This window comes from Herpailurus yagouaroundi, unplaced genomic scaffold (assembly GCF_014898765.1).
Source record: "Herpailurus yagouaroundi ecotype Mexico unplaced genomic scaffold, PumYag 67505, whole genome shotgun sequence".
NCBI classification, from domain to species: Eukaryota; Metazoa; Chordata; class Mammalia; order Carnivora; family Felidae; genus Herpailurus; species Herpailurus yagouaroundi.
Window position 1 is genome coordinate 6,047 of NW_024420312.1, and position 21,144 is coordinate 27,190.

General features: G+C 41.1%; 1 protein-coding gene and 1 long non-coding RNA gene across 4 annotated transcripts; both read right to left on the minus strand.

Annotated features, from left to right (window-relative positions):
* Nucleotides 1-265: 265 nt before the first annotated feature.
* LOC121025142 (uncharacterized) lies at nt 266-4,504 on the minus strand. The gene is made up of 2 exons (XR_005787956.1): nt 3,170-4,504; nt 266-1,669 (listed from the first exon to the last, which is right to left on the minus strand). It is a non-coding gene; the product is annotated as an uncharacterized LOC121025142 (long non-coding RNA).
* A 303-nt stretch (nt 4,505-4,807) lies between these two features.
* On the minus strand, nt 4,808-20,588 carry ZNF596 (zinc finger protein 596). 3 transcript variants are annotated; one of them, XM_040467572.1, is made up of 8 exons: nt 20,382-20,588; nt 18,588-18,839; nt 11,415-11,475; nt 9,245-9,371; nt 8,422-8,517; nt 7,869-7,951; nt 5,917-7,190; nt 4,808-5,875 (listed from the first exon to the last, which is right to left on the minus strand). In XM_040467572.1, the coding sequence occupies exons 3-7, from the start codon at nt 11,448-11,450 to the stop codon at nt 5,946-5,948; spliced, it is 1,587 nt and encodes a 528-aa protein (XP_040323506.1). In that variant the 5' UTR covers nt 11,451-11,475; nt 18,588-18,839; nt 20,382-20,588; the 3' UTR covers nt 4,808-5,875; nt 5,917-5,945. The 3 variants fall into 3 exon arrangements, with proteins under 3 accessions (XP_040323506.1, XP_040323505.1, XP_040323507.1); XM_040467571.1 differs by lacking the exon at nt 18,588-18,839; XM_040467573.1 differs by lacking the exons at nt 11,415-11,475; nt 18,588-18,839 and having other exon boundaries at nt 20,382-20,587.
* Nucleotides 20,589-21,144: the final 556 nt, after the last annotated feature.

A 21,144-nucleotide genomic window follows, 5' to 3' on the forward strand; every position in this document is an offset into this window, starting at 1 on the left:
GCCTCAGCCTTTGTATATCTGGGAATGTATTTCTCTCTCCTTCATTTAGAAAGAGACCTTTGCTAGGTGAAATGTTAAGTTTGGCAGGTTTTTTTCCCCTCAGTACTTTGAGTATGTTAGTCTACCCCCTCCTGGCCTACAAGGTTTCTGCTGAGAAACTCTCACAGTCTTGCTGGGGCAGGGGCTGCCCCATTCAGTGATAAACTTCTTTTCTTGCTGCCTTCAATATTCTCTCTTTGCCTTTGATGTTTGGTGTCTTACTATAGGAGGTCTTAGAAATTTCTTTGGTTAGATTTTTTTTTTTTTTTAGGGATTTATGAGCTTCATGAACTTGGATGTCCTATTCTCTCCCTAGATTTGGGAAATTCCCTGTCATTATTTTCTTAAATAAGCTGTGTGCCACTTTCTCCAACTCTTACTGTGGGACTTACATAAAGTCTTAATGGTACCCTGTGTTAATATATTCTTTCTTTACTCTTTTTCATTATTTTTGTTTGGTCTCCTCTCATTGGGTGATTTCAAATGACCTCTCTTCTACTCACAGATTCTTTCTTTTGCTTGATCCAGTCTGTTATTGCTGTACCCCATTGCATTTTTTATTTCGTTTATTGTATTCTTCTCCAACGTTTGTTTAGTTCTTAAAATTTCTATCACTTTAACTTCCCAATTTGTTCATGTACTGATTTCTTCATTCTGTTGAATTGTTCTGTGTTTTCTTGTAGCTCACTGAGATTCCTTCAAACAACTGTTTTGAAGTCTTCTAATGGGAAACTTGCACATTTCCATTTCTTTGTGGTCGTTGCTGGAAAACTATTGTGTGACTTTGGGAGTTTCATGTTTCCTTCATTTTTTATGTTCTTTTACATCTTGTATTTGCTATATCCTTTCTCATACCTTTTCTGTGTATAGTCCTGCACTGCATTTCTTGTCCCCTGTTGTGGGAGCGGGGGTGGAATTCCTGATTGTATGCCTTCTCTTGATACTGCAAAGCCAGGTCACGTGCAGAGAGCCTCCCTGTTGCTTTCCCTAGTATGGTGCTAAATGCTTCAGTTTTGTGTTGACTCACAACCCCATAGAGTTGGGCCAGTCTTGTCTGCTTGCTCACTAGTTATCTGCAAGTGCTCACTCTGGACACAGTTGGGAGTGCACTCAAGGTAGTTAACCACATGGTTTGGAGATGTGTACTGAGCACTGGGGGGAACTCTTATATCAACTGGGGTGTCTGGAAGTGCAGTGTCCCTGGCAGCTTATGGACATGCTTCCTGATAGAGTCTGCTATGGAGTTAGTAGGGTCCACACCTCTTTGAGGTCCTCAAAGAGCTCCATGTGCTCTTCTCACAGGTGCTTCCCAGTTCCAAGTCATGCAGCACATCCCAGTACTGTAGAAAGAACTGGGTTTCTTTGGCAGCATCTCACACAGCTAGAGGAGCATGTCACTCACATGCTGTCCCTTTCCCCCATGGGAGAAGACATGGGCCAGGATGGCCTCTTGGCCACTGAGATGTGCCATCCTGGGGAAGGGTGATAAAGTGAAACTTTGGGCTCTTGTCCTTTTTAATGCATCCAGTCTTCTTTTTTCTTGCTCCAACAGTGTGCTGGAGCTTCTCCGCTGGACTCCTGGATTTCCACACAGGCCCTCTCATCCATGGATGATTGTCCAATCAGTGTTCTTTAAGAGGAAGACAATAGAAAATTATTCTGGCATATTGATGAAGTCTGTTTTCTCAGAAAGTAATATTTCATAACAACAAAATAGGGAGTCCTTTCACAGGAAGGAAAAAAAAGAGGGTACGAAGGAAAGTTTTTATGTTTGCATAAAATTATAAGTAAAAGATCCGGGAAACCCTGAAAAGTCTGCTACAGAAATGACTTTATGCAATCTATTAATCATGTTGAATGTTGAGCTTACTGTTTATTAAGTCCGAAGATCCCATAAGGAGAGGAAGGATGGTGCTGAATATTAGAGTAGCTGGTTAAACAAGGTTTTACTGATTTATATAAAAAATCTAATATCCTTACACCCTGTATATTGAAATGATGCAAAATTCTTTTAACAAGGACTGAAGAATATTTCCAGTATATTATACTGAAAAACACTGAGTGCTTTTCATATGTGACACAATAAATTTTGAGGGAGAAGTAATTTAGAACAATTTTTAAAATGTAATGATTATGGCATCCGCCCCCTTTGTTCCCTGTGCTGCTGTCGTTTAAGGCCTGCTTCTATTCTGTCCTCTTCTATCTCTGTTCTTCCCATTTTTATCTATTTTCATTTATCCCACTGATTCTTGTCCTATCACTTATTTTTTTTTTTAATGTTTATTTATTTTTGAGAGAGAGAGGCAGAGCACGAGCGGGGGAGGGAAAGAGAGAGAGAGGGAGACAGAATCCAAAGCAGGCTCCAGGTTGCTCTGCTGTCAGCACAGAGCCCTATGTGGGGCTTGAACCCACGAACTGCGAGATCATGACCTGAGCCAAAGTCGAACACCCAACTGACTGAGCCACCCAGGTGCCCCGTCCAGATCACTTATTTTGCTCCCATTATATCTTCATGAGTTCTTTGGACCCACTCTCCCCCACCACCCAACCTTTATTTTACTCTCTTTCATTCCACCTCACTTTCTCGGACTTATTCTGTCTCACTTGTTTTCCCTCTTTGATGTGTTCTTTCTTCCTTACCCTCACATGCAACTCAGACATCTGTATGGATGTACAAAAGATGCCCACCTCCTGGGAAGAGTTCACTTTCCAGTGAAACACTGGGAATGTAAACACACCATGCCAGGCACAGCAAGGAAGGTGAAGTTTGGGACAGGACATGGGATGTCAGGAGAGGTTGGTGACCTCCCCTGTCCAAGGCTCAGGGACCTCCTTTAAGGTAGATTGAAGGGAGGGCCTAAGAAGCAGCCAGGTGCAGCTCCCAAGACAAAAAAGGGGTCTCAGGAGAGGACTGGGGTCTGCAGAGTCCTAAGGCTGGGGTTGGCATGGCATCTGGGGGGGTGGTCTTAAGTGCCAACAGGTTTGATGGGTGGTGAAGGGCAATAATCCACTTCCCTTAATTGTGACCTGACATTGATTGGGACAGGAGTCCATGAAAAGCCGAAAGGGAGAAAGTGCAGACAGGGATAGCTTCCCATTACTTCTTAACCAGAAACAAAATGAGTCATACCTGGCAGCAGAATGACCAGTATCCTGAGCCTCTCAGGATGATGTGGGCCTCTCTGATGATGGTATGGACAGGTACATGGACTGTGATGTCTGCAGGGACCCCTGCAACCAGATGTGGAGAATGGGTGGGGAGGGGGCCAATGGATGCAGGATTTGAATCTCAAAGACAGGAGCACCTGGTCCACCCCACTAGAGTGGCACCTTTGCTCCAGGAAATCTGCTTCTAGCTCAGCAGGAAACTGTAGGGCAGGTGGTGTTGGTCAAAGAGGGGTGTGGCCAAAGATCCCTCCTCACCCAGGAAGGGGCAGGGACTGTGAGACTTGGGTCAGGTGGTGCTGGGCCTTGAGAAACAAATGGCCAGTGTCAGCAGTCCATGCCTCATCTGCCTACTCTCAGGTGTTTCTGTACCTCCCCCTCCTTCCTCTAACACATATCACCTCACATTTTCACCTTGGGATTGTTGCCTCAAAGTGGCCTTGGTCCTTTCCCCTGGTGGAGAGTTTAGGATCTTTGATCCCCCAACCTATAGGGTTTCCACCACATATCTTCATAACTCAGTCCCCAACGTTGTGTCCAAACTCAACAACCCTCCCACTCACAGCCCCCATCACAAGTGCACACAGGTTTCCCCAGCTCTGAACCATTCAGATCCTGGATTCTAGTTTTTCACTGGTCAGGATCTGGCCTTCCCTTCACCACGGCCCCAGTAAGTTTCACAGGCCTGATGCCACAATGCTAGTTTCACTTTGTTTAAGCAAAATATTGAGGCTTCTGCTTCCAGGTAAGATGTGTGAGTAGAGAGACAAGACACACAAGAGGAAATTAAAGATTCAAATAAAAGTTATATTGTTCCAAATTCAGAGATTTGTGGAATCAGAGAGGGCTGTAAGAACCACAATTCCAGGAAGAGAAGAGGTCATCTGATTTCCACACCTGGGTGAATTTGCTTAGTACACACAGTGAAACTCATAGGCAGAAGTTCACTACCAGGGAATAACAAGTAGATCGATATGTAAACATGTGGGCTGGCATAGGCTGATTGAAATATAGAGAATGTCCAATACTGGGATCCTTTTCCCCATAGATTTTTTTAGGTGGGGATACAGAGGAAAAGAAAGCATTTTAGCTTCTCAGTTTATAGTACTTAAGAAGGTGTCTTCAATAAGTTTAGAAGAATGACCTGAAAGGCATGGATGTTTGAATAAAATCAAAGCTGTAACCTAACCTGAGTGTAATTTTTAAGTTTATTTTGAGAGAGAGCGAGAGAGCGAGCATGAATAGGGGAGAAGCAGAAGAGAGAGAATCCAACCAGGCTCCATGCAGTCAGCACAAAGCCCGATGTGGGGCTCAAACTCACAAACTGAGATTATGACCTGAGCTGAAACTGAGTTGCATGCTTAACCAGCTGAGCCACCCAGGTGCCCCGTTTTTATGACTATTTCAATTCCTGAATGGAAGAAATGATGTAAGAGAATAATAAACTTCTCTAGGTAAAACAATATCAACTTCAGCCCCTTCCTTTTTTTAAGACCACGTGTGAAATCAATCAAACAAAAAAACAACAATAAAACAGACCACTGCAAAACAGGAAAGGTAATGGAAAAATAAAAAAGACAAAATGAACAAATCCACATGTATCTTGAGACTGGAGTTAGGAAAATTTTATATTACACTAAAAAGTTATAAGAAACATGAAAAGATGGAGAAATTTAGTAGTTCTAGGTTTCAGAAAGTATGTCCTCCGACATTAATTAATTAATCTATTAATGTAATAGACTTTACACACTGAAAACAAAAGTCAGTTTGAGGACACAACAATAATATATAATATTCAAACCAAAGAACAGAAATAAAGTGGGGGATTGAAAAGGGCATTGCATACTCCCTCATAATAATATTATAAATTAATAATAAGCATCTACATTCTCTTTTTTGCTACTTGTGAAGCAGGATTACTAATCATGTTCAAATGAGTACTAATGACTTGACCTTCTCTTGTTATCCTGGCAGTAGAGAAGCACCAACTACTTTCCTAGCTTTCTGCATTTGCATGTGGGAGGTGCTGGGACTCCCAGGTCTCATTCTTGGTGATTTGTGGATTTGTAGCTGTTGTGATGGGGATATAGGCAAGGTCAGATTGTCTTTGCTTCTGCTTTCAGCTTTGCCAGTGTTTTTTGTCACTACAGAAATTATTTTAAGTATATGAGGCACTCAGGAAATAGGATACTCCAAAATGTCTTCAGCCACTTTCATGTCCTAGTTCTCACTGAACAAAACCCTTTGGCAACAAAATTCTCGTCTTCCCAGTAATGATTCTTTCCCACTTATTTCTTGGTTTAGCAGATACACATCACTGAGTTTTCTTCTGCATGCAAGTGTGTTGCTCAATTGAATGAGTACAAAGTGATTACTGATCTAGAATCTTTCCTGTGCAATTTATTTAAAGGATAAATGAAAAGTATGTCTACATTGATTACTGACAGATTTATCTCTGACATGTGACTTCTCCACTTTAACAGAACTGTGGATGAAAATTCTTCCACACTCACTTCATTTACATTCTCCCAGGTCATATATTGACTCCCAGGTCAGTCCATTATCTAAAGGCTTTGTCATACAGATGGCCCATATATGGATTCTCTCCCATTTTGGATTAACTTCAGTTGAGTGAAGTCATAAGGATGAATAAAGGCTCTCCCATACGTACATACGTAAGAAATACAAACGTACTTTCCCATACGTAAGAAATACAAAGTGTTTCTTAGGTGTTTGGGCCCTCAAGTGTGTTTATAGTTTGAAGCTATAGGTGGTGAATCTTCTGCATTTATTACCTTTACATGTGTTTTCTCGTGTTGTCTAAGGTTAAAATATTTACTGAAGGCTTTCCCACATACATAACATTTATATGGTTTTTCTCCAGTGTGGATTCTCTTATGCAGTCTAAAGTTATAGCTTCTATTGAAGGCTTTCCCACATACATTGCATTCGTATGGTTTCTCACCAGTGTGAGTTCTCTCATGTCGTCTAAGGACAGAAGAGTGATTGAAAGCTTTCCCACATAGGTGACATTCATATGGTTTCTCCCCAGTGTGAGTTCTCTCGTGTCGTTTAAGGACAGATGAGTCAGTGAAGGCTTTCCAACACAGATGACATTCATACGGTTTCTCTCCAGTGTGGGTTCTCTCATGTCGTCTAAGGACAGAAGATTCAGTGAAGGCTTTCCCACATAGATGACATTCATATGGTTTCTCTCCAGTGTGAGTTCTCTCGTGTTTTCTAAGGTGAGAACAATGAGTGAATGCCTTCCCACAGAGGTGACATTCATACGGTTTCTGTCCATTATGAGTTCGCTCATGTTGTCTAAGGTAAGATGTTTTACTGAATGTCTTCCCACATAGATGGCATCCATATGGTTTCTCTCCAAAGTGAGTTCTTTCATGTTTGTTAAGGTCAGAACAATGAGTGAAGGCTTTCCCACATAGATGACATTCATGAGGTTTTTTTCTAGTGTGAATCATCTCATGTCGCCTAAGGTTATAACTCTTACTGAAGGCTTTCCCACACAGATGACATCCATATGATTTCTCTCCAGTGTGAATTCTCTCATGTTTTCTAAGGTCAGAACAATGAGTGAAGGCCTTCCCACATAGATGACATCCATGTGGTTTCACTCCAGTGTGAATCAGCTCATGTCGCCTAAGGTTAGAACTTTTTCCAAAAGCTTTCCCACATTCATGACATTCAAATGTTTTCTCTCCATTTTGAGTATTATTGGGTTGTCTAAGGGCAGAGCTTTGAATAAAGGCATTCCCACCTTGATGACATTCATATGGTTTACTTGTAGCATGACTCTGCTTATGTATATTAATGGATGTCAAATAACTGCTGTCTTGTCCACATTTGTTGCCGATATAGGGATTCTTTCCCATTTTAGGTACCACATATTGAGTCCACGTTAATATTTCAGTAAAATTTTCTCCCAAATCATTGCATTCAAAAGGATCTTCTTGGGTGTGAGATTTCTGGTTTTTGAAAGGAAATGAGAGACTGTTAAAAATTTGCTCATATTTATTCCTTCCTTCATTTCATCTACATATAAATTCTACAGTCATCGGGGCGCCTGGGTGGCGCAGTCGGTTAAGCGTCCGACTTCAGCCAGGTCACGATCTCGCGGTCCGTGAGTTCGAGCCCCGCGTCAGGCTCTGGGCTGATGGCTCGGAGCCTGGAGCCTGTTTCCGATGCTGTGTCTCCCTCTCTCTCTGCCCCTCCCCCGTTCATGCTCTGTTTCTCTCTGTCCCAAAAATAAATAAAAAACGTTGAAAAAAAAAATTAAAAAAAAAAAATTCTACAGTCATCATTCAGTGACAGTCCTACAAAACTTTTTATATTAGTTACGTAAACACAGGGTATTACATTCCAGCAAGCAAAGAGATTTCTGTAGCATCCCAAATGCACAGATATCATTATTACATTTCAACTGTTAGGTATAAGTCATGATTATGCAGCTATCTCTTTACAAGAACTCAAGTATGGTTTTGACCTCAGATTAATTTCTTCTCTAAAAATCAAACTAACCAAAACTTCCTACTATGAAAGCCCTTGATTCCAATCTCAATTATGGTTGCGTAACTATGCCCAATTCCTTACTTATTCAATACCCACATCATTTGTAAGAACAGGTCCACACCCTTAAAGCTTACCATTGCACTGATTAATGTCGTGTCCTTCTTGTAGATATGTTGCATGAATATTATTTCTTGTTTTTTAAGATCATCTTCCCTACCTGAAAAGATTAGGGAAAAAATTGCCACAGTGACACTGAGGGAATTAAAATGCTGAAGACACTAAATGCTCATTTGAATAGGTTTCAAATACTAACAGATGGGAAGGAAAAATGCCAAATTAAGGAATACTTTAAGAAGAAACAATTATAGGACATCAGCAGTTGACATTTTTAGGACTGAAATATGAAAAACATAAGATGGAGATGACAATTTGGGAATGAAAAGAGAGGGAAAATCTTCATAGAAGAAAGAAACAGGGACATTTTTGTGAATTGTCACCAGTAAGTACATAACTATTACCCTCCCCAAGCCAAAGACAGAATAGAAATTGACACCTATAAAGTATAATGTCAACATCTGAAGAAATTTCCCCCATCACATTGTCTATCTTAAAAAAAAAGTCACTAAATTTCATTTCATGATTCTTAGGGCCTACTCACTCACTGACTAGGCTCTTCATGTAGCTCACCTAGACTCTGGCATTGCAGCAAACCTATCCCTTCTGTGGAAAGTTGCTCTCCTTGTTCCAAGTGGAAAATTGTATCTAATTTGTAGAGTTGTTTGCCTGTTAGTAGAAAAAAGATAATCAAATTTTGGGTTTTGTGCCCCAAACAGTACATGATCATCAATATAGGGCCAACTAATGAGAAAGAATAAGGTAACCTCTAAAAGTCATCCCAGGGAAGAATATGTTGGAAACAACATGGATAGTCCTTCACCAACAAAAGCTTAACTCTTCACTTGTTCCCAAAGACATTAAGGACCTATTACTGACACCCAACCAAGTTCAAAGACAAACCGTGCAATCTTCGATATTTTAATACAGTAAGAAGATACAAGGTCTCACAGTGTTTAAATACTGTATCCCAAACAAATCCAATAAATAATAACTCCACCAGAAACATCTAGATTCTATGTGGAAAAGTTTTTTGTTTTGTTTTTTTTAATACTGTGGTCTGATCTAACCACAGCCCCCACAGGAAAAAAATTCTTTTTTAAAAAGTCAATACATTTAGTTATCAATTCAAAAATAATGAGTTGTCACCACTGTTTGAGTGTTCTGGAGATTAAGTAGCAAGAATGGCATGAAATTGTGTGAGGAAGATTACATTCTAGTGGGATGACAAATTAAAGTAAAACGTGAAGAAGTCTGCTGTAAGGTAGTTGTGAGAGTTAAGAAAGAATCAAGACAGAATCTGCGGTGAGAAATGAGGAAGCTCTTCTACATGGCTGTTGAATGAATGAGTGAATGGATAAACGTATACATACATGATAAATAGTAAGAGACTCACCAACTGAGACTAGGTGACTTATGTTCTCCAGCATCACATCTCTGAAGAGTTTTCTCTGGGACCAGTCCAGTAGGGTCCACTCTTCCTGGGTAAAGTCTACAGCTACATCCTCAAAGGTCACTGATTCCTAGAGCATTATGGACATTGTTTTCAGACAGGGCCATTTCTGCCAATATTCAGGGGAGCGTGGTATATGTAACAGCACTAAGGAAGTGGGGGCTGCAGGTACAGAACATTCAAATAGGATGCTGGGTTCGGTCATTGTTTGCAGTGCACACCTGGACATCTGACTTTCAGATAGACCCACAGGCATTCTAAATACATAACTTTCATTATAAAGAGATATCAAGTGAGATGTGGCATAATATAACCCAAGAATTTCCCAATAAACTTGTAATTAAGAGTTCCAGTTCGGGTTACCCAGGTGGCTCAGTTGGTTAAGTGTCTGACTCTTGGTTATGACCTCACAGTTTTGTGAGTTTGAGCCCTGCATCAGGCTCTGCACTGACAGTGTGAAGCCTGCTTGGGATTCTCAATCTCTCCCTCTCTCTCTTCCCCTACCCCACTTGTGCTGCCTCTCTTTGTCTCAAAATAAACTTTATTTAAAAAAAAAAAAAGGCCTTCACATCATGAGTATAAAAGTTTCTCCTGAAAACTTAAAACTCTATTCTCCACCAATTTCAAAAAATCTATGGACTCATTATATACAACCTGCCACTTTTTAAGTACTATGATTAGATTATTCCTCTTTATGACTTCAGTTTCATCATCCATGAAATGGTGTAGTGACCTTTTATGAGTTCTTAAAGATCCAATGACATAGCAAACTGCTAATGAACAAACATTTTTTTTAATTTTTAGAAATTTTCAAATGCTTTTGAGAGAGAATGTGCACGCACACATACACACGTGAGTGAGTGTGGGAGAGGCAGAGAGAAAGAGAGAAAGAGAGAGAGAGAGTCCAAAGTGTGGAGCCTAAACTCAGGTCTGTAAGATCATGACCTGAGCTGAAATCAAGAGTTGGATGCTCAAGTGACTGAGCCACCCAGGCACCCCTAGCAAATATTTCACTAAACACAACTTCTAGTTTTATTATTCAATAAATGTCAGATGATATTGAAGCACTGTCCATAATTCTGCAAAACTGAAAAGAATTCATACAAGATGGGAGATCAGCAGGCACATCCTTTAATTTTCACATAACTACACTGTTCATTACAAAGTATAAAGCTAAATGGTTCATGAGCACAAGCCAGAGGCTCTGAGACTTGTGTAATGAAAGACAGTACTTCCTGACCCTTCCTATGGCCTGAGTCCTCCCAATAGCAGTTAACACTGTTTTTTGTTTCTTTATCTTGTGTCTCAGTTCAAGCATACTTAAAGCCAGTATTGTTCTTGTCTCTTCAATTCATCAAAAGTTTCCAGAGGTCCTTAAATTTTATTTTACCTCCTATGCTCCTTTTACTGAATTACAGCCAAAACTAAGAAAACCATACTCCCTATACATGGTTTCCAGTTACCAAATCTGAACAGAGGGAAATTACAAAGAGGGGAAAAGTAGGATTTGGTACATGAGAAGTAATGAGAATTTGTTTTCTCTTTCATAAATTTCAAAAAGTACAAATACATTCTATCAAAACTTTTACAAGGTTTAAATTTGGGGGAAAAAAAGAGAATGACTCCTCATTGGCTTCTCCAGCATGACCACCATTCATCTTCCCTCAATATTAATTAGCATTCCCTGCAGCAAGCACATAGAATACTGCATTGGAGCTCACCTGTGGGAACAGCTGCCTAACTATTGGGCTGTAAGGTTTTGCTCTTAATCATCTTTATCACCTGCACTGACCTCAATCCTAAGCCCAATATAGTCAATAAAATGGTTAATGAGTGTATTTTTGGTGCTAAGAAGGCCATGGGATGGATATGGAAAAAGAAAATCTCTGATACCTGTCTTGTAAATACCCGGCATTAAACTAGGCTGATATCTTAGTGTAACATTGGGAAGGAAATTACCACGTGAAGAATCCTTAATTTCATAGTTCTTGGAAAACTTCAAGTTCAGATTCTTGAAAAACTTGAGTGTACTTAGAAGATGAATGCTTGTAGGAGATACATAGCCATATGATGGCAATGGACATTTCAGTAGAAAGAATAATTCCCTACTCACTTGTGATTCCATTCTGTCTTCTGGGTTTTCACTCATATAGTCCAAGCAACAGGAGGCAAAGCTGAGGAAGGAGAAAGGAGCCATGAAACTCCAGTTGCCCACATTTTCCATACCCACTTGTTATGAAGCCCCAGCTCTTTACCTGGAAGTGATCCCCAGCACAAACGACAGAAACATGCACTGTACTCCAAAGGAAATAGGGTTGCAGGGGGATGGCTCTCCACTACCAGGGAAAAAGTTAAGGCTCTGACTCTTGTTGCTTGGAGAAAAGATAGAAGTACCCTCAATTTAGGAAGAATGTGAAAACCCACTTCCTCCTGATTCCAAAATAGGATTTCTGGCATATGTGGAACCCTTGTGAAAGTTCTCAGGCTGAGGGATTAGTTTGTGTACTGACTAGCACTTTCCTTGGCTCCTCGGCCCTCTGGTATCTCACTCCATTCCTATTCTTCCCTGCCCTCAGCCCTCTGAATTCCGTATCAATCATGGTCTCCAGCAATATCACTCCCTCAACATTTACCTTTCGATTTGTTCTGAATGGGTTTGGTTATGAAACAACAGAATTAAGAATGCATTTTATGGTAAGGTTAATCAATTCAGTGACTTACTTCATTTTGAGGATCAATGACACCCATGCCACATATTTAACCCTTAAAATCCCCTGCATCAGAAAACTGTAGGAACATGTGGGTTATGGCATTATTGTCATGTCTAACAATCTTTACAGGGTAGTACTCCCAGAAATTATACAATGAAAGGATTTTAGGAGGGCATTTATTTACTCCAACTAAAGTTTTAGAAAATTGTTCACTGAAATCTGCATTAGATACAACTTTCCTGAATTTCATGGTTTGATTTTCTGTATGTGTATATCTCTGAAAACATTTATAAATTGTAAATCCTCCCCCTAAAACATCCATAGTAAGTAAGTATATTTCATGGAGAAATGATAATAATAAGTCGTAAACATAAGTGGGTTCAACTCACCCATTTGTATCTCACATCAAGACAAGATAACAATAGTTTTAGTTTATGTGACTCTGTGCTTGGAAATTTACATACAGTTGTTCATTTATTTCTCAAAATAATTCTGCTAGTTATGGTTTTGTTGTTAATTTATTAATCAATGCCATCATCATCAGTCCAGGAAACTTTAGTCATAGGACACAACTACACACACACCAGCATATACATACACACAAGCATATGTTAGGAAGTGGTATAGGTAGAATTTGAATTTTCCCTTCCTGCCTCCTAATATCAGATTCTTTAAGGGTTACACATCCCACCCAGATTTTCCCTGGAATTGTGCCCCTAACCCTAACGATCAGAGGTGCCGCCCTGTTTTTATCTTGCTCTCCTTGGTTTTTTCATAAAATTTGTCCCTGTGTCCATGTTTTCTACCACTGAGCCATGGCACTGCCAGCATTCCAGCCCTCCTCACTGTCACTGCCCAGTCGAATTCTGTCACCCATTTCGATAGATATTTGCCCAGACTAACGTCACTTATGTCTTTTTCATTATATCTGCTAATCAAGGCCCCAACAGAAAGGGACTCCAAATACCTGCCTGTTCCATGACCGTATCTGGCAGCACAGCATTAGAATACTGACCCTTCTCTATATGTGAAGTCACAACCCACAGTCGCATCCACATATATCTGGCAACACTGTTCTTGTCTGGTAACTAGTAAGTCTTCCGTGTTCCTTAAATATTTCAAATCTTCTCCATGCCTTTGAACTCTTTGATGTCTCCCCCCACTTTCCAAAAATGAGATTTTCCCACTAAATAAATGAATTCTATAAGTTGATGTTTTATTTCCAGAGTGAACAATCACTGTAAGAATTGATTTTACTGTAAGTAGGATATTTTTCTATTTTATTTTATTGTGGTAAAATTCATACGACATTTACCATTCTAATCATGTTTTTTTTAAGATTTTTAAACAATCTTTACACCCAACGTGGGGCTTGAACTTACAACCCTGAGATCAAGAGTCACACGTTCCACTGACTGAGCTCCGCTCCAGTCCAAGTGCCCCTCATTCTAATCATTTTCAAGTGTATGATCCAGTGGTGTTAAATACATTCATAATGTTGTGTAACATCACCACCATCTATCTCCACAACTCTCTCCATCTTCTAAACCTGAAACCTTGTTCCCATTAAACCACTCCCATTCCTCTTCCCCACCCTCACCCTCTGACAACCATGGAATTTCTACGATCTCTAAATAGTATATATTTTAAACTGATGGCAAAGGAATAGAAATTTTAAGATATTAAGACATTCCTAATAGAATATATTATTTTGGAGGAAAAATCATGTAATGTACTTTCCTTTCAGGTAGGATGCCATAAGAAATATTTTGTTGTAGGGGCGCCCGGGTGGCTCAGTCGGTTGAGTGCCCGACTCCAGCCCAGGTCATCATCCTGCACTTTGTGGGTTCAAGCCCCACATTGGGCTTTGTGCTGACAGCTGGGAGCCTGGAGCCTGCTTCAGATTCTGTGTCTCCCTCTTTCTCTGCCCCTCCCCTGCTTGTACTCTGTCTCCCCAAAATAAATAAACATTAAAAAAATTAAGAAAAGAAATACTTTGTGGTTTTCTAAACATTTTAATCTTCTGACAGCAAAAGATCTTTAGTATATTTTAGTAGAAAACCATTAGTGGACGAATGTTTTGATTTTCATGTCTCTTTGATATGTTCTGTCTTTTCAACCTATTTACTGCAACATCTGAGTCTTTGAGAAAAAAGTGATGATCTCCTTTTGTCATTAATAAATATATGTTTCAAGGGGCACCTGGGTGGCTCAGTCAGTTAAGCATCCAGCTTTCGCTCAGATCATGATCTCACAGTTTGTGAGTTCGAGCCCTGCGTCCAGCTCTGTGCTGACATCTCAGAGCCTGGAGCCTGCCTCAGATTCTTTGTCTCCCTCTCTCTCTGCCCCTCCCCCACTCATGCTGTCTCTCTTTCAAAATAACTAAACATTAAAAAATTTTTAAATAAATTACGTTTCAAGTCAAAGACTATACCAAACAATGAAATTACATGGATGAATAAAGCAGAGAGATCATCTGTTCTTGAGGGGTTGTCTAGTTTAGAACTAGAGATTTTTAAAGAAATAATGACAAGGATATTCTATATACATATACTAAAACATTTCATTTGCGGAAGTGGGGAAACACTCTTAAAATGCACATATCAATTATCTGATACCTTAAAATTTTACTTGGGAAAGCATTAGAAAGTTCAGCAGAGATACAAATAAGCTCACCCCTGTACCTGCACCCTCCCCACCCTCATGAGGGAGCAAGCGTAACACTGCAGACACACTGCAGTGCCCAGGGTGCCCAGGGAAGGAGAACATACTGGCAGGCAGCTGAGCAATGGGATAAACCTGAGATGGTGGCAGGCAGGTGGACTTCAGGGCCCAAAGGTCATTGTAATTGGACTCGTCTTTCTTTCAATTTTTAAAGCTAATGGGAAGCCACTGGAGAATTGCAAGCAAGAAATGGGAACAGATATTTGTTTGCAAGTTAGTCTTTGCTGAAGAATGCAGTAAAGCAATTAGGAAGAGTTTGATTAATTTTCATACTTAGGTATTTGTCTGGCATAGGGTGTTGACAGTGAAAGCATATGAGAACAAAAGAAAAGGAAGTATAAAAATAATACATTTTTAAGTTTGTCAGTTATTATCGATCGCTAATTATGAGTCAGACTTTGTGCTAATCATGAGTCAGGCTGTGTATGTACTTAAAAAAAATTTTTCCTCCTTGAATGCATTTAAAATACAATAAAGACATAAATATTAAGTTGCAACACTATGTTACCATATAACCTGAAGATATTTTCTTAGAGATGTAACCTTTGCATTTGGTTGGCCACAGTGTAAAGCAACCAAGAACTGCTGTACATTTTAACTTTAAGCCTCTGGAGAAGAGTTAAAGCCAAAACCTTCAGTGAGTTTAAAAACACTTATAAACCAAGAGAAGAAAAAAGGAAAGAAGACTTTTCCGTTTTCAGATGTTCACAAATAAACCACATATTTATAAAAGAAGAATAAAAAGAGTAAATAAAGAATGAAATGAAGAAAACAAATTTGACAGAAATTAATAAAAAGTCTGCACAGTGAAATCAAGCAATTACAAAGGACTTATGAAAAAAATAACATTGGCAAATAAAATAGACCATGTATTCATTTAAAAGCAGTAACTTAAATGTAAGAAAAACGGGAATTATATTGTTATTGTAAATATAGGAGAAATTGGTTAATTTCCAAGAAAATGTTATGAATATTCATTCACAAAGAAGAACAATGCCATCAGCCAATTTTAATACATAAACTATATATATCAGATTCCATCCATACAATGGATTTGTGATTTCTCCCAAAGCACTTCTACAACATTGTCAAGTGTAGTTTATTGCAATAATGAATGCTTCAATACTAGAAAACATATTACCTTCATTAAATAATTTTAAATGCCCCAATAATTAGATCACATCAATAGACCCTTAGAAAAACATATGACCTTTCAAAATAATTTCAAATCTTTAAAAATCATGTCAAATGGGGGGAATAACTCTTGCTAATCAAGAAAAGCTCAGCAAACACGTTCAGCAGCAGAGAAAGAAGCAGTCTCACTAAAGTGAAGGCTGAAAAGGAGGGCTGGTGAGGGCTGCAGCCATTCACCACCGCACAGGACGCTGGATTCAGGGCAAGTAAAAGAGAAAGAGAAGAGCCAAAGCACCGGAACAGGAGCTGTTCTTTGAAGACAGGATTTCAAATTCCAAAAACCAGAAGCCTTTTTAATGATCATACTTAATACAAATATTTTAAAAAGTAGACAAAGCTATTCTTAATATACTGAAATCAATACTGCTTAGTTAATATAATTTAAAAACTAAGCAAACACACACACACACACACACACACACACACACAAAGTCTACTTACAACAGCAAAATATTATGGCTTCCATTTGAAATAATTTTGTAGACCCACATAAAAATGTCTTTAAAACTTTTTGAGGACATAATATGACAGGAGTAAAGCTGCCAAACCAATTCTTAACCTAGAGGACATCATGACATAAAAACCTCAGTGACTACAGAAATTCGGTGCAATCGAAATGTAAAAGTTTTAAATTTTTAAAAATTTTTAACTTTAAATTTAAATTTTATGTATTCACATACAAACTGAGAATTATCTTAAAAGGCAATTTTGTGTCAATTTTGATTTTGGGTGGGGCTATAGCCAAAACAATTTGGAACAGAAAAAACATGAAAGTAGGTCAAATTCTATCTGAAAATACATTATCTGAAACTTTAATGTTTATTTTTGAGAGAAACACAGAACATAAACAGGGGAGGGGCAAAGAGAGAAAGACACACAGAATCTGAAGCAGGTTCCAGTCTCTGAGCTGTCAGCACAGAGTGGGGCTCAAACTCACCAGCTGCAAGATCGTGACCTGAACCAAAGTCAGACGCTTAACCAACTGAGCCATCCAGGCATTGCTACATTATCTGAAACTTTAACACAATTGAAATGAAGTACTTAAAATAAACAATATTCAATGCTATATTACAACTGAATGGGACATAACACTTTTAAATGTGCAATAGGTGATGCCTTCCACAGGAAAAATAAAAAGCATGAAGAAAGGATTTTGGTTCACCACAAAAACATAATACCAAAGTGCGTAAGTGCCTGTGTGTATATCGTTAAACCACAAAATAAAAAATAGTATGTAAATGCACATCAAAAATGAATTAGAGGGGTGCCTAGGTGGCTCAGTCGAAGCATCTAACTCCTGATTTCAGCTCAGGTCATGATTTCATCGTTTGTGAGAGTGAGCCCCACATCAGGCTGTGCTGACAGCATGGAACCTGCTTAGGACTCTCTCTCTCTCTCTCTCTCTCTCTCTCTCTCTCTCTCCTCTCTTTCTGCCCCTCCCCTGCTTGTGCTCTTTCTCTCTCTCAAAATAAAGAAAGAATTGGAAAAACAATTAATTATACATACGTCTACAAAAACGAAAAAAAAATTATACATATGCCTAGTGAAACGAAAATAAAAACAAAGGGTTGTCATTTCATCCAAATCTGTATGTATGTATGCACATAATGTGTATATGTAATTAATTCCTGGGTTTTGCAGGGGGGGATGCCTCAAGAGTTGGTCAGTGATAAAGATTTCCTTGCAGTTTGGGGGGGGGGGGGGGTCACTGGGCCAGAATCTATCACAACGTGAAAGGTGCTACTTCTTGGCCCAGCAAACTCCTACTTACCCAGAGTGTAGAAACCCTCAGCCAACTGCAGAGACGTTGATTCTTTACAGATCCTTGAAGACTAAATCTCACTGGGATCGATGTGCTGTTAACAATTTAAAACCCTCTTTATGTCAGACACTTAGGTTGATTTTAAATAACAATTAGTGAATAAAGCACTCATCACGTGTGAAGTGCCGCCGTATTTTGTCATGGCTATTGGTTTGTAATCTCTGCTTTCTATTGCAAATTAATAGTTTTAGCTCAAATGCACACATTCACTTTGTTAAACTTCAAATACATTACACAATTGGGTGCCACAAATTTCCCCTTATTGGTATTCTTTTCCAGGATTTTTCAGGCACTCCTGAGATTCACTACTAATGTGTGCACTTTCTTTAATCCTGGTGTGTAAAGAGCTAACAGTACATCCAGATTTGGTGCACAGTCTGTATGGGCAAACCTCACTGATACCACGGTGTCCAGTCCTTTCCCTACTTGATGTCTGGGCATGAAGCGCTTGTCACAAAGACCCCCTAAACAGAGCCACTTCACAAGTTCTATGTCGCTGGCTCACAGAGAGATGGAACTGGTCTGGAGTGGGGAGAATTCTGAGGGAAAGTCGTGGGTGAGTGAGGAAATGTGTCAGGCAGGATACCTGAGTGTCAGAGATCAGAATGTCCTAAGAACAGCATTTCAGGAAGGAGAGGGTAATCATCAGATAAAAGAACTTTTCCAGTTTGGAAAATGTGCCAATCAGGTCTTTGAATAGCTTGTCCCATTCCTGGGCTACGAGCACTCAAGTGGGGAGGAAAATCAGCGCGTGGAACAGATGGCCCTCTACCCTCCACTAAGCCACCAGGGAACAGGGACAATAAACTTGTAAATGGAGAGGAACACATGTTACCGTGTGCTTCACAATACCCTGAATCCTGGTGAAGCCCACACGCCACGTGGTAGCCGTGGGAATGTGAGTCTTTGTGTCCCATTCAAGTCACACTCCTTGCACTCTTGTAGCGTATGCTGAACACAGGACCACCAAGGAAGGATGTGCAGGCTTTTCCTTTTCTCCAGTCTCTGAGCTTCCCAGGCTCCCTTCCATCCATTAACATCCCAAGTGCTTTGCCTTTCCATCACAGAGCCAAGTCTCACCTCCTCACTAGAGAGATACCTTTGTTCAGCGATTATTTATAAAATTCTTGGGCTTTCCCTCCCCAGCTTCCCTGTGCTGTGTGTGTTTTGGGCCAGGCAGAGATGTGAAAAGGAGGCCAGTGGAGGTAACCATTACTGGCCTTATACATGAGTTGGATTGCATTTGATAGTGGTAAGGCTTGCCCTTCTCACCCCTGCTCCTGAAAATTCCTGCCCGTATTTCTCCTGAGCAAGAGCAGCTTCTCTATTTCATGGTTTTACTCATACTGATTAAAAGCTTTTAACTTCTCTTTTTACCAGAACATCACATTTATACATCAAAAATGGAATATTAAGACCTAATTATTGGCATGCGGAAACGTACAAGGTCAGGCAGGTATGGAAGTACCTTTGAGCAATGTATTTAATCATGATGAGACAAGTTAGAACAAAGGTTCCAGGACTATGCAGCCAATCCCACGATATTTGGTGAAAGAATAACAACAAAAAAGGGCAAAGGGAATTCAAAGAAATCATAAACTTAGTTGGAAACCTTAGCTCTCAGACCATATAATTAAACTATCGAGAAAAAGGAAGATGTTGAATATTAGAATACCTGTTTAAACTTTGTTTTGAATGTCAAGACAAAAATCATCAGTATCTCCAACAACTGCACACAGAAATATTGTAAAATTATTTACTAATCAGCAAAACACTTGCAGTATATAGCGGACAGGAAAAGCACTGTGGCCTCATAGTTTGAATGTGACAAATAATTTAATAGGGAAAGCAATTTAGAAATTAAAAAAAAATTAATGAGACTGCAATCCAACCTCCTATCGCCCAATGCTACTGTTGGTCAAAGTCTGATTACATACTCTGTCCCTATTTCCGTACTGATCTTTTCGTCTCTTTTCACATACTGAACTATCTTCTCCCCAGGTCACTTTCTTTCTCACTGTCACTGTTCCTGTGAAAGTCCATTGTAACCACCCACCTCCCATCCTCCACTTGACTCTCCCTTACTCCCTCCATCTCTATATTGTGCCTCTTGCATCCTCATCCTGCGGACACAACTGGACATTCAAAGGGATGGGATCACAGTTGATCTCTGCCCAGGAAGAGCTCCCTTTTCCAGTGGGATGTGGACGGGGCAAACACAGCGTCAGACACAGCCAGCGGGAGCAGGATTGGGACGTTAAGTACACGGGGGTTCCTAGCACGGGATCGGTCTCTGCCGTCAGGACGGGGCCCACGAGCCTCGCTGAGGCGGTGACCGTGCTTCCGGCCGCGGGAGGACGAGGATGGCGAGGGTTTCAGAAGAGGACTGGGTTCTGTGGGAGGCCTCCGAACGACTTCAACCGGAAACGGACACGGCCCAGAGGACCGAGGAGCGGAGGGATCGACGTCCTGAGCGTCTCAGGGCAACGCTGAACTCCCCCCGGGACTGACGGGCGGCTACGGGGCCTGAGGCGGGGACCAGTAAGTGGCAGGAATCCTTGGGCCCCGGCTATAGAGAATGGGGCCGGGAAGGGGCTGAGGTAAACCTCAAACACCACAATTCACTTACCGAGCGATACCTGCTCTTCCGGAAATCCGCTTCCGGGTTAGAAAGAAATTACGCGAAGGGCGTGGCCTGGGGAGGAAGAGAGGGGACCGGACGTCTGCGGAGGGGCGGGCCAGCGTGGGGCCGCACTGAGAGAGGGTGAGCGGAGAGCGGGGACCACACAACAGTGGAGGGGCAGGGCCCGTGTAGGACGTGGCTAGCGTGGGGAGGAGCTTAGGGAGGGTGAGCGGAGTGGACGGGACGTCACGAGGACTGTGTAGGACGTGACCGGCGTGGGGCGGGGCCTAGGGAGGGTGAGTGGGGTGGGGGTGGGGCCAGTGCCGGACGTGGCCAGCCTGAGGCGGGGCCTAGTGAGGTTGAACTGAGACCGAAAGGGGCAGAAGCGGAGGGGTGGGGCCCGTGTAGGGAGGACGAGCAAAGACCAGAAGGAGACGTAAGCGGTGGGGCGGGTTCGGTGCAGGACCTGGCCGCGTGGTTCGGGGCCTAGGTAGGGTGAACAGGGAGGGTGCGTCCCCGGAGGGGCGGGGTCGGTGTTGGACGTGGCGAGGGTGGGGCGGGGCCGGGTTGTGGTGTGGTCGCGTCCCCCTCCCTCCCGCCTTTCCGGTCCTGCTCCTTACGTCCCACAGGACGCGGGCTGCGTGTGCAGGTGAGTTTGGGGGTGTTTGGTGTCCGAGGAGCCGGCTGCCTGCAGTGACTGTTTCGGGCAGTTCCAGGTGAGACTTAGAGCCCCGAGGCCTCTTACACTGTACGCGCCAGTATGTCCGCG

Excerpts from the sequence above, each read along its gene's own strand:
- ZNF596 (XM_040467571.1), bottom strand. The coding sequence starts at position 11,450 with ATGAGTGAAAACCCAGAAGACAGAATGGAATCACAA. Across the intron at positions 8,518-9,244 it reads AAGTCACCTAGTCTCAGTTG|GCAAACAACTCTACAAATTA; the intron begins GTGAGTCTCTTA and ends TTCTACTAACAG. Across the intron at positions 7,952-8,421 it reads GCTGCAATGCCAGAGTCTAG|GTAGGGAAGATGATCTTAAA; the intron begins GTGAGCTACATG and ends TAATCTTTTCAG.